General features: G+C 40.4%; 1 protein-coding gene across 1 annotated transcript in view; it reads right to left on the reverse strand.

Annotated features, from left to right (window-relative positions):
• PRKD1 (protein kinase D1) overlaps positions 1-10,369 on the reverse strand; it is a 346,791-nt gene extending 336,422 nt beyond the window's left edge. The window contains exon 1 of the mRNA XM_037741730.1: positions 9,913-10,369. Coding sequence (XP_037597658.1) covers positions 9,913-10,176 — 264 coding nt within the window. The 5' untranslated portion in view covers positions 10,177-10,369. The remainder of the gene's footprint in view (positions 1-9,912) is intronic.
• Between the last annotated feature and the right edge of the window lie 2,369 nt (positions 10,370-12,738).

Genomic DNA, 12,738 nt, shown 5'->3' on the forward strand with positions numbered 1-12,738 from the left:
GACATGGATAAAACTGGAGGGCACTATACTGAGTGAAATGAGCCATGCACAGAATGATAAATATCACATGATCTCACTTACATGTGGAATCTAAAAACATTCAACTCATAGAAGCAGAGAGTAGAATGGTGGTTGCCAAGGACTGGGACTGGGGAGGTGGGGAGGGGTGAGAATGGGAAGAGACTAGTCAAAGGATATAAAGTTTCAGTTAGACTGGATGAATGAGCTCAGTGGCTCTATTGTACAGCATGGTGACTAGAGTTAATAAAAATGTATTCTAACTGGCGTGAGATGGTATCTTATTGTGGTTTTGATTTGCATTTCTCTAATGACCAAAAGTCAGGAAACAACAGATCCTGAAGAAGATGTGGAGAAATAAGGACACTTTTACACAGTTGGTGGAAGTGTAAATTAGTTCAAACATTGTGGAAGACAGTGTGTCAATTCCTAAAGGAACTAGAACCAGAAATACCATTTGACCCAGCAATCCCATTGCTGGGTATATAACCAAAGAATTATAAATCATTTTACTATAAAGACACATGCACATGTATGTTTATTGCAGCACTATTCACAATAGCAAAGACTTGGAACCAACCCAAATGCCCAACAATGACAGACTGGAAAAAGAAAATGTGGCACATGTACACCATGGAATACTATGGAGTCATAAAAAAGGATGAGTTCATGTCCTTTGCAGGGACATGGATGAAGCTAGAAACCATCATTCTCAGCAGACTAACACAGGAACAGAAAACCAAACACCACATATTCTCACTTATGAGTGGGAGCTGAACAATGAGAACACATGGACACAGGGAGGGGAACCACACACTGGGGCCTGTCAGGGGGTAGGGGACTACAGGAAGGATAGTATTAAGAGAAATACCTAATGTAGATGACAGGTTGATGAGTGCAGCAAACCACCATGGCATGTGTATACCTTTGTAACAAGCCTGCATGTTCTGCACATGTATCCCAGAACCTTAAAGTATAATTAAAAAAATAACAATGTATTATAGACTTGAAAATTGCTAAGAGAGTAGATTTTAAATGTTCTCACCATACACACAAGAAAAGGTAAGCCTGTGAGATGATGGACATGTTAAATAGCTTGATTTAATCACTCCACAATGCATACATATATAAAAACATCACATCGTACATCATATTATATACAATTTTTATTAGTCAATTATACCTTAATAATGCTGGGGAGGGAGAAAGAACTTTGTAGGCTCACCTACAGTGTTAAAAAGGGAACTCAACGTGAGACACGTAATTCAAACAGAGCTATGAAAATATCGAATACTAATTTACGAAAGCGTAAAAAAACCATTTACTTATTATGATCCCAATGACAAGAATATGTACCATATGTAAAATCTGATTAGGAAGCTTCTAAATATCTTTTCAGATGGTGCTACCCATTATATCTCAATGTTCAGCTGTTCACACCACTGAAATACTTGTGGTAATACAAGTGGCGATCCTTTAATCTAATGTTCAATTTTTCTGGCCTTTTCAATTTGCCATTCAACTCTTTATTTCCACTTTTTAACTACTGCTTCAGTCCTCTCCTTTCCAATCTCTCTGACTGCACAAGACATTGTGTGAAATAATGTCAATACTTTTGCAAAAAGCCTGTATAACATGCCACTCCTAACCAGAACTGATATGGAACCAAACGAAACTGAAAAATATGTTCATGATCACTGTGGATATTTACATACCTGCAAAGAAACAACCTCTTTAATCTTTTCACCCTATGCTGAGCAATTGCTCAGGTTGAGAGAATCACCTAACTGTAAGGACATGGAGTGTAGGAAAAAAATCAAATTAATTATCAAAAACACCATTTATTATGTACGTTCATACTTTTCATTCATATTTTCTACATTAATAGTTTTCAACCATTTTATAATATATTTTGTAAAATATATGGGGGAAAGTGGCTGCTGACAAGGAAAGAAGCATTCAGAAATTCTTGAAATTGTGCCTAAAAACAAGCAATAAATTCACTAGTTCCTCATCAATCAGTGGTTTACTCAGAACAGATGTCAATAAGCTGCTGAAGGGTGCATATTATTTTTTCCTTTTCACCAAAATAAGTTGAACAAAATTCCTGCGTGATTGCATATTTTAAAATCTAAGCTTCGTGTCTGCTAACATTGCTAAGCTGCCATATCAATTGTCTGGCTTAAGTGAAATAAAACCTTTCATAACTTTGGAAGAAACTTCTACACAGGAAACTGTACATTTGAACAGGTGAAATTTGTCTGAATATGCATTGTTTTTATACCAATTCTTAACTATTTAAATTATATAATATTCCATAAAAGCCATAGTGGCCATATGATTGAATACTCTGTATATTTAATCATCTGTTTTTCTAGGTGACAGCAGAAAAAGAAATCGAATAATGTGAATTTCTGTGCTACCATATAACTTCAAATGGTGCTATCACAATTGGTTTTTAATGGTACAAAAATATTTGGTTGACAGTATTAAAAGAATTCCTGGGAAATATATTTTTAAATATAATTTTTTTTAATAGCTGTAAGCAAAATCACCATTTTCTCTGTATCTAAATCCTATCAAGAGAAACAGGGAAATGAGGCCAGATGCAGTGGCTCCTGCCTGTAATCCTAGCACTTTGGGAGGCCGACGTAAGTGGATCACTAAAGCACAGGAGTTTGAGACCAGCCTGGGTAACACAGTAAAACCTTGTCCCTATTAAAAATATAGAGAATTATCCAGGCGTGGTGGCACACACCTGTAGTCCCAGCTATTTGGGACGCTGAGGTGGGAGAATCACCCAAGTTTGGGAAGTTGAGGCTGCAGTGAGCCAATACTGTGCCACTGCACTGCAGCCTAAGAAACAAGAGTGAGACTCTGGGAAAGAAAGAAAGAGAGAAAGGGAGAAAGAGGGAAATTATGCACTCTCTTGTTGTTTTGTTCCAACATATTCTAACAATAAAGAAAGATTCAAGAAACTGAATTGTCATTTTCAAAATCACTCTAAAGTAATGCTGGGGAAATTAAAAGATAAGTAGTAACTTTTATTATTAAAACAAAACACTGTATTTTTGCCTCTATTTCCACATTTGGGTTTAGATCTTTCACATTAATCAAGGTGATAGTACAAGGTCAGAGGTCAAAGAATAATTACCCTCACACATAAATCAAAGCAAACAAATATAAAAACAAAGCAAGGAAAGAAACTTCATGTTACCATCAGCACCTATAAGACTGCATCCTACCGACTTCAAACAGTCTTGAGTCCAGCTCTCCAATCTTGATCATTATGCTAGTTCTTTGGTACAGCCTGAGAGCTTATTCAATAATTCCAGTCTAATAGACACATACACACACACACACACACACACACACACACACACACATAGACAAAGTTTAATATAATTATCCATTACATTCTTCTTTAAAAGACCGATAAATAATTACTGATTGTGGTTTTCTAAAGGTTTCATAATGGGGCATGGACTTCCATGAGAGATAAGTGGTAGTTAGTGGAAATATCTAAAAAAGACTTGTGATTGACTTAGCCAAACTGATAACTCAATTGTTTCCTAGTGAATTTTCCTTCTCATCTCAATATAACACTTCTGCATATGCAGCACAATCAATTACGTCATATTAGCTAACATCAGGTAGAAAGACTTAGCATACAATCTCGAGATACTAGCATGACAGCAAATTGCAATCTCCCTAAGTCATTTCAAGCACCTTCCTTCTCATGTATCAAGCACTGATCTGCAAATAAGCTTTTAATTTTGGTCTTGAGAACCAGAATTTTGAATCATTATGTTCCCATATGTTGCACCATTATCTATTTTATTTCCTTTTTAAAAAATCAAGTGAAATACCATTGACATTGCACTTGGTACTTGTAACTGAAAAGGAGTTAAATCAACTTTCTGTCAACAATAATAAAAAGCAATGAAAATATGCTTTACTTTTATCAGCAAATGTGTCTTTCATTTGCTAATAATTAGATAAGTCCTTAAGGAATGCTGAGAGGTTGAGATGTTTCAAACCATAACTACTTCTAAGATTTGCTCTGATACAGAGGGCAGGAAAAAGATGTCACCTGGGCCTTATAGCCATATTGATTTTTTACATATTATAATTTTAATTACATATTGAGATAAGAATAAGATAATGAATATAAATTTATTTTGTTAACAAGACAGTATGCTAGTCTATAGAGCTTTAAACTTTAGATCATCAATAACAACATTTATTATGCACATATTTACAAAGCAGTAGGTTTAATACATGACACATATTGACTTTAAACCTCAGTCATCTTAGATAAGTCACAAACATACATTCATGGACTTACAAATGTTCTGTATTCTCTAGTAAGGTTATTCATGAATAAATTAATGAAGACTTACACACAATCATCTCACCAAATAAAAAAGGTAATAATCATTAGAAAATAAAGTTATAAATTTCCCATCATAGCTATGATAGGAGTTTGGTGAAAATAAATGGCACAGTCATGAAGTATGGTCTTTTGGAGCAAGTATTTAAAACTTATTAATAATATTCCAGTACCCCCCATCACCACCATACAGTGTACTTTCATTCTTTCAAATTGATCTCCATTCTGAATCTAAAGGCCCAAATGAATTCATGTATTTTTAAAAAACAGCCAATCATCCAACTTTTCCCAGCCCAAGGACTATAAGGCTTAATGGTTTTAACTTCACAGTCACAAAGGATATTCTTGTGAAAAGTTTCAAATACTATATACCTATTTTAAAAAGGTTTACAAGTCTGTGAATTGATAGAAAAACATAAAGCAGAGTTTATCTTTGGGATTGTGAGATATGTGATGAGGCCTCATTTTTTGCAGTCTACAATACAAAATATAAAACAATACTTCAGCATCTGGAGGCTATACAAGGATAATGAAGCTCTTTAAAAATACACATAATGTCTATTTAAAATATAGTTAGACATAGATAAAAATCTAAAAATATATATTTAATATATTTAAATATATTAGAAAAAAGACAACCTACCACATATATTACAGATAAATAATACATAAATACATAGATAATATACAGCTCCAAAATATAATCCTATCATACTATAAACTTGAAAAGAAATTTAAATTTTAAAAATATAGGCAGGGCACAGTGGTTCATGCCTGTAATCCCAGTATGTTGGGAGGTTGAAGTGGGAGGATCGCTTGAGGCCAGGAATTCAAGAACAGCCTGGGCAACATAGTGAGACACTGTCTCTATAAAAAAACTTTTTTAATTAGCCAGATGTGGTGGCACATACTTGTAGTCCCAAACACATGGGACACTGTGGCAGGAGAATCATGTTAGCCAGGTATTTGAGGCTGCAGTGAGCTATGATTGTGTATTGTACTATAGTCTAGGACTTATCTTAAAAAATAAAATAATAAAAATAAAATTAGAGTACTAAAATTGTATTACTTAAGAATCACTTCATAGGCTAGGCCCAGTGACTCACACATGTAATTCCAGCACTTTGGGAGGCCAAGGTAGGAGGAGCTCTTGAGTCCAGGAGTTTGAGACCAGCCTGGGCAATATGGCAAAATCCCATCTCTACTAAAAATTTAAAAATTAGCCAGGAATGGTTGCCCACACCTGTAGCCCCAGGTACTCAAGAGGCTGAGGCAAGAGGATCACTTAAGCCCAGAGGGCGAGACTGCAGTGACTTGCAATTGTGCTACTGCACTCCTGCTGGGGCAACAGAGTGAGGCCTTGTATCAGAAAGAAAAAAAAAAAGAAAGAAAGAAAAAAATCACAGTAAAAGACAAAGTCTATACTTCAACGTTAAATCAGAAATCAGTAGACATATAATATATCCAATTATAAAATTATAATAAAAATATATACACCTAAGCCCCAAAGACCATCATTAGCTTAAAAGGAGTTTGTTCGTCAGGGCATTTGGATTAGCCAAGCACCTAATTACTTCCAACTTTCTCAATTTATGTGGAGTATGTGGAATAGCTAAAATTAGTAATAAAGAGAAAAATGACAGAACAACTATTAAGAAAACAATGTATAATACAATTAAAGTGAAACAATTAAAAACAGAGTAATGCTACTTTCAAACCAAGGCACTAACCTTATTCCTTTAGTGAGCTATCTACTTAAAATCTCACTGTTAAATTTCTTTGGCCAAAAGACGATTCTGAAAAGTGAAACTATAAGCCAGGAGTCTTACAAATACTTTACTCCGTTTAAGTACATTTAAGAGTAAAATATCAGTTGTCTTTCTAATAAGGTAATAGCCAAAATGAACAGTTATATTAATTGCATCAAACATCCCTAAAGTAATACTGCTCATTTGAAAAAAACAAAAAACTATGTTTGTGTGTGTGGTAGATAGGTAAATGATGAACTGTGACACCAAACTACCTCTTCCTCTGGAATTTTTTTCCTTACTTTAAAACAATTCCTCCTCAGTCTGCATATTCAAGGTTTCTTTGATAGTAGAAAGTAACAATGTTTCAAAGTGAAGTCAATTATTGTTACTGTTTTTTATCCTCCTGAAAACAATAATCATGTACATTAACAGAATACATATCTTTATATACAACCAGGTTTCAATGTTACACTCTTGCAAACTAAATAAATAAGCATAATATAAATAAAAATCTGGATCAATACTTTCTAAAAAGAAAGGATAACATCTAACATCTTATATATTCATACATTGTTACATATAAAAAAGCAAGACTAGATTTTTCATCTAAACTAGAAGATGAAACAAATAATTCTTTACTTATGTAAGTCAGTATAGACTTCAGGGACATTTTCTTAAAATAAGTATTTTTTGTTGAATTATCATCACAATGTTTCAAATACAATAATGTCTGCTACATAGAGAAAAACTATACTCTAAATTTTAATACAATAACAATAATAATTTAGAGGTGAGTTTCTCAGGGAAACTTTCGCAGCCTTGTACACCTCAGTTGCTCATCCCACAGGAAATGTCCTATGCATGTTACTGAAACTGTCAGCTAATATTTCTAAAGCTCGTATGATCTATGTTAGTATTTAGGGAGCTCCTGAACAAAGTGAATGAAAAACGTCTTATCACATTTAAAACAATAGATGTGGAAGTCTCAGAAAGATCAGGAGAACCTTCTGCTGTAAGTTCCACAGGATTCCGGCTCACATAGTAAATTGTAAATGATTTCAAATCCTCTGCTCTCTCCTGCAACATCTACTCCCCAAACTCCTGTCATTCTTCCTCATAGCTGATGTCCTCATAAGGTACTTAAAAAAAAAAAAAAAAAACTGAAATAAAAGATAAAAGAACCCCCTCCCACTTCCTTAACTCCACACTGACACTGCCATTCCTACTGTTTCAGCATACAGAGATCCCTGTTATCCTGTGATGGACCTTCGGCTCTCTTAATTTTGTTTCTGCTGGGACAATAATAGTTCTGAAAGAGATGATAGGCAATAGAGAAATTGAAAAAGTCCTCTATCCAGAACCACTATCCAGTATATATATATATATATATATATATATATATATATATATATACATATATATATATATTTACAGTACTCTGTATATAAATAGCCCTTATGTTCACATCTATAAATTTAACCCCAACTTTTTTATAACCTAAAAAAAAAAAAAGGAAATCAAAGTGAGAGCTATACCTTAACTATCCCAAACAGTCAAACTTGTCAAACTTTGAGGGACAGAAGAACTACTAGAATAAATACAAAAAGGATTCCTTTTATAAATCAGTCAACAATCAGGCCTGATGATTTTCCCTTTCCAGTATTTCTCCCTTTCTTTCCCCAAAGAGTCTTGGCTCATGTTCCAACTAGCTCATGACTGAACTCCAGTGTTCTTTCTGCCATAACATTTTTGGCATTCTAAAACCTCCACACAGTAAATCCATCTTTCAGATGTCCTTGGTATGATGTCACTATGAAAAGATTACTGAAGCTTCTAGTAATTTGAGTTTATTTTAATTCAAAGCCTTTTTCTAATTGTACTTCCCTTAAATACCCCAGCCACCACCTTCAGGCCTGCTGTATTCGATTGGTGCTTGCTGCCCCTCTCCCTCTGCTCTCATCTCACTTTCTCCATGTAACACACCTCTATAGCTTCTGAGGCACCTGGAATTCACCCTCGATTTAAAATCCCACTCCCAAACCTCTTGAACCATGTGTCTCTCCATTCTGAACTCTATGAAGAAGTGGGGGGGAAATTCTAGCTGGTCAATATTAAACAAAGACTATCACTATTACTTTGACCCAATTTGAATATTCTCTGACATTACATCACATGCTTTAGAATGTTAAAAAGTTAAAATTTTACAGAATTACCTTTGCTTTTCGAGAAATTTTATTTTACATTGTATATGTGCTTATGGAGCACTGCTGTTTAATTAATTGGTCTGCATCAAATGCAGAGGGTTGTATCAAGGCTTTCACAGTGCCTAGGAGAGTGCTCCTGCTCACCCACAATAGACAATACTGATGTGGAAAAGGAGCATGAAATGACTTATATCAGCATTAGACAAAATGTGTCATTTTCTTGGAAGCTGCAAACAATTTACAGTTACCCGTAATATAAATTTCAATAAATAAAAACTCCTGGCACTCATTGTTACGTTAGTCTAGAACTTTTACAACTTCCTAGATCAGTGATTTCCCACCCCCCGCCCCTGGCGCTTTTAACAACCCTATGCTCAGTGCTGCAATTCATGGCCCTTAAGGTTTAGCAAACTCTGTTACAAATAGTTTGAAGAAATCAATTTATGATTATTCAACTGATAATTAGAAAGCAAAAGGAATGCCAGTCAGTCCTCCAGGGCTGAAATTCAGCACCTTTAGAGACCTCTGTCTCCACCCCTGAAACCCTGGCTGTTTACACAAAGATTGGCCCTGTGCCGATCCCCCCGCCCCCCCTCCACATCTGTATCACCCTCTTCCATGCAGCATCCCTCTGGATGGCTCCAGAGGCAACCTGAAAATCCAAATTGCAACTGTAAACAGTGGTGGGTGGACTGAGTCTCCTCCGAGGATGGCTGGGCCCCTATAACGGCCCATCTTCCAACCTGCCTTCAGTGGCTGCTGTCCAGAGTCCCACGGCCTCAAAATTAAGGTCACAGCCAGCCTCGGGGTGTTCCTGGACATCACCCCCACCACTTCAACGTCCTACTATCAGCATTCCGGGAATCAAAAACAAGACGGTTGCGACTTTCAGGTTTTGTCATTGGAAAATGTGTTTCCATGCTCATACAGAGGTGGAAGTAAAGATGACAGGGACTTGGGTAGCTGCAGTCCTGGTCAGTTGTTTTCACAGCTGGCCGAATCAATCACACTCTCTTAAAAGCTTATCTGACAGGTGAGAAATTCCTGGCCTCCAGGTCATTCCAGGAACCCCTCAACACCAATCTGTGATGAGAGAAAGGTCTGGAAGGGAAGGGAATGGTGCTACAATCACACTGAGGGTGTCCTGGACACACTCTGGTGCAGGAAAAAGGATTCTGGCGCCAGGAATGCGCTGGTCCAGGGTCCGTAGGGGAGTGAGGGGAAGAAAGCTGGGAAGTCTCAAGAACAAGAAGGGGCGCGGCGAGGAAAGGGCAAGATACCTTAAAATGTCATAAGAAGGATGGAAAAGGGTGAGGAGGAGGCGGACTGGAAAGAAATCGGTGAATAGAGAAAGATGGGGCGAGTGGAGGATGAGCAACAGCGAGCGCGGCGCCTCGGGTTGCGGGACCAACCGCTTCCAGAGCGCCGGCGAGGCTGGCGGCCGGCCGAGCCCCGGGAGCCAGAAAGTTGGCGCAGGGAGGGCCGGCCGGGCAGCGCCCCCTGCGCGGCTGGGAGGCGCCGGGCTGGCAGCGGTGCGGCGCCTTACCTTCTGGTCGACGATGGAGCAAGCCATCTCGCGGACGTGCGCCAGGCTGTAGTCCCCGGACGAGTCCTGCAGCAGCAGCACTGGCTCGCGGCTCAGGCCGATCTGCAGATGGAACGAGATACCCCCGACCGGAGCCACGACGGGAGACAGGAACGGCGCGGGCCCCGGCCCGGACCCCGGGACCAGTGCGGCAGCAGTTGCCGCCGCGGCCGCCGCCACCGGCAGCAACGGGCTGGGCGGCCGCAGGACCGGAGGGGCGCTCATCGCTCGGCGCGGCGTGGGGCCGGGCAGCTGAGGGCGGGAGCCGGCGGCGCGGCAGTCGAAAAGTTTTGCAGCCGCTGAGCCAGGAGCTTCTTTCTACGAGAGCCGAGACGGAAAATAAAAACTTTCCGGAAAAGTCCCGGCGCGGGGGGAGGGCGAGGGGATGAGGAACGGGAGGGGAGGAGACGGAGGAGGGGGGATGAGGGAAAATGGCCGAGGCGGGAGGACTCTGCAGCCCCGGAGCGCTGCGCCGCCGGCACAGGGGAGGCGCCGTCGCCGCCAAAAAGCTGTTGCCGGGCGCCCTCGGAAGGACAGGGCGCCGGGTCGGCGCGGCCCGGACGCCGGGCGGGGGCGGGAAGGGGGCGTGAGGGGCAGGGAAGGGGAGCTGGGGGCGGGGCCTGCGGAGCCACCACCCGGCAGGCGCGGGAGTCGCAGGAGCAGCGGCCGCAGTGGCCGCAGGGTGCCTGGTCGCCGCCCCCTCCGCCCGCAGTTCCTGGGGCCTGAACCTCCGCGAGCCGAGGTAGGACAGAGTGGCGGGCTCGGAGCCGCCTAGGCAGGCGCGGCTCTTCCCTCCCTGCCGGTACTCCAGTTCTCGCGGGCCTGGTTGCCCCGACTGCAGACAGAATGGATGGGGCGCACCTCCTCCGACCCGCTTCCCAGGTCGCGAGCTTTCCGGGCCCCACGGTCCCTGCCACCTCTTCCAAATGCTCGAAGACTACGCACTTCTTCAAGTGAGGTGACTTTTGAGGGATTCCAGAATGCTAATCACAGGGGTTGCCCTTAGATCTTACCTTCGGAGAGTCAAGGGAGATAGGTCATCCGGAGCCCACACGAATCCAGGCCCCCCTCTGAGAGCCCTGGGGTTTGTTGCCAAAGACGGTAGGAAACCAATCCACAAAAAGAGATTTAAACCGGTCTCTATCCTTTTTGTTGCTCTGACACGCCCTTACAGCCAACCCTACCTACTCCACCCAGCTCCTAAGGCACCGGATATACACAGCGAGCTAAGGAGAGGGTCGCTTTGAAAAGAAAAGGCATTGACTGCCCGAGGACAAGAGGAGGATCTGTTACTGTCTCCTTTCCTTCACCTTATTCTTTGCGCCTGAAGTTTCTACTCTGGAGCTTCAGAAACTATTCTTCTTTATCAAAGTCTGTTCTGTAGGAGCGGTGCTCCCAAGTCCACCTCAGCACCACCCCCATTGTCACAAGCGCAGCCATCAGGATTGGGCACAACTTGCCCTAATTTGGATGGCTGTTTATTTTCGTTGTTGTTTTGGCAGGGTGGGGATTGCTTCACATTCTTGGAGATGAATTCTAATTCTCCCCTTCCACCAGGGTGGGCTTCATGGGTGTGCGACTGTGCAGTTGTCTAGGCCACAGCTCATAATACCACTGTTTGGTTTAATGCTCAGGAACAGTAGTCTCCTGTCGCTGTTTTGTTCTTCTTCATGCTTTTTAAACAAGAAGCCTCACATTTTTATTTTGCAATGGGCCACGCTGATTATGTAGTCAGTCCTGCCTCTCTCTTCTCCATTTCCCTAGATCTTCCCTTTCCCCTGCTTAAGTACAGGCAACATACCTAAACAAACATTTTGCATTTTCTTTTGTATAGTATATTTTGTTCTATCTTACTTTTTTATGTCTTGACTTCTGGTTGTGGCCCAAGATATTGCAAGGTAGTTTCCTTTAGAACAGTGTTCCCAGGATCAGTAATGGAGCCTCCACACGGCAAGGCTGCACAACTACATTGTGTCATTCATCGCTTGAAAAGAGACTTGAATTTATTCTCTGAATGTGATGGTTTGATAAGATCTACCACCTGTGTTTACATTTTCCCTGTATAGTTACTTATGAGGTGGTCCTCTTCGTACATGATACAAGTAGGTAATTTTCCTAATGTTTTAGATTCAGTTAATCTAGGAGAATGGTGGAATATTTCTTGATGAAATGCCCTTCTATAGGACGTTCTTTTAAATGTCCAAAAATATATTTAATTTTCTTTCAAATCAGAATAAAGTTAATATTCCACAGTTTTCTGTTATCAAAAAAAAAGCTTGCTTGTCAGTTTACAAGAGACTTACAAAAAGCTAGTTTCACTTGAAATTCAAGAGAGCTGAAGACATTCATATTTTATAGATATCACAACTACATGTTGAAGACTTGTCTGTTCCAGGCACTCTACTAGCAGTTCTACAGCTGTGAAGACAGATGGTCCTTGCCCTAAAAAGATCAAATGAAAAGAGGAGGGGGGAGGGAGTAAAACCACAAATGATATTATTTCTAATAATCATAATTGCAAGGAATTTTTTAAACCCAATGGCAAAGACAGTGACTTGTGGGAGGAGGGGTGAAGAAATGGGCACTGCTCTGGACTGGGAATGAGAGAAGACTTCACTGAGAAGTTTACATTTGAGCCATAATCTGGATGATAGAAAGGGTAGACTTAAGAAGAACTAGGGGAATAACATTGTGGGTGTAGGTAACAGAGAATGCAAAGACTCTAACCCAGAAATATATTTAATGTTTTCAAGGCATAGGAAAAGAGGGGCAAGTGCATAAGATGAG

The sequence above is a fragment of the Cebus imitator genome, unplaced genomic scaffold (assembly GCF_001604975.1).
Source record: "Cebus imitator isolate Cc_AM_T3 unplaced genomic scaffold, Cebus_imitator-1.0 Scaffold104, whole genome shotgun sequence".
In the NCBI taxonomy this organism is placed as follows: domain Eukaryota; kingdom Metazoa; phylum Chordata; class Mammalia; order Primates; family Cebidae; genus Cebus; species Cebus imitator.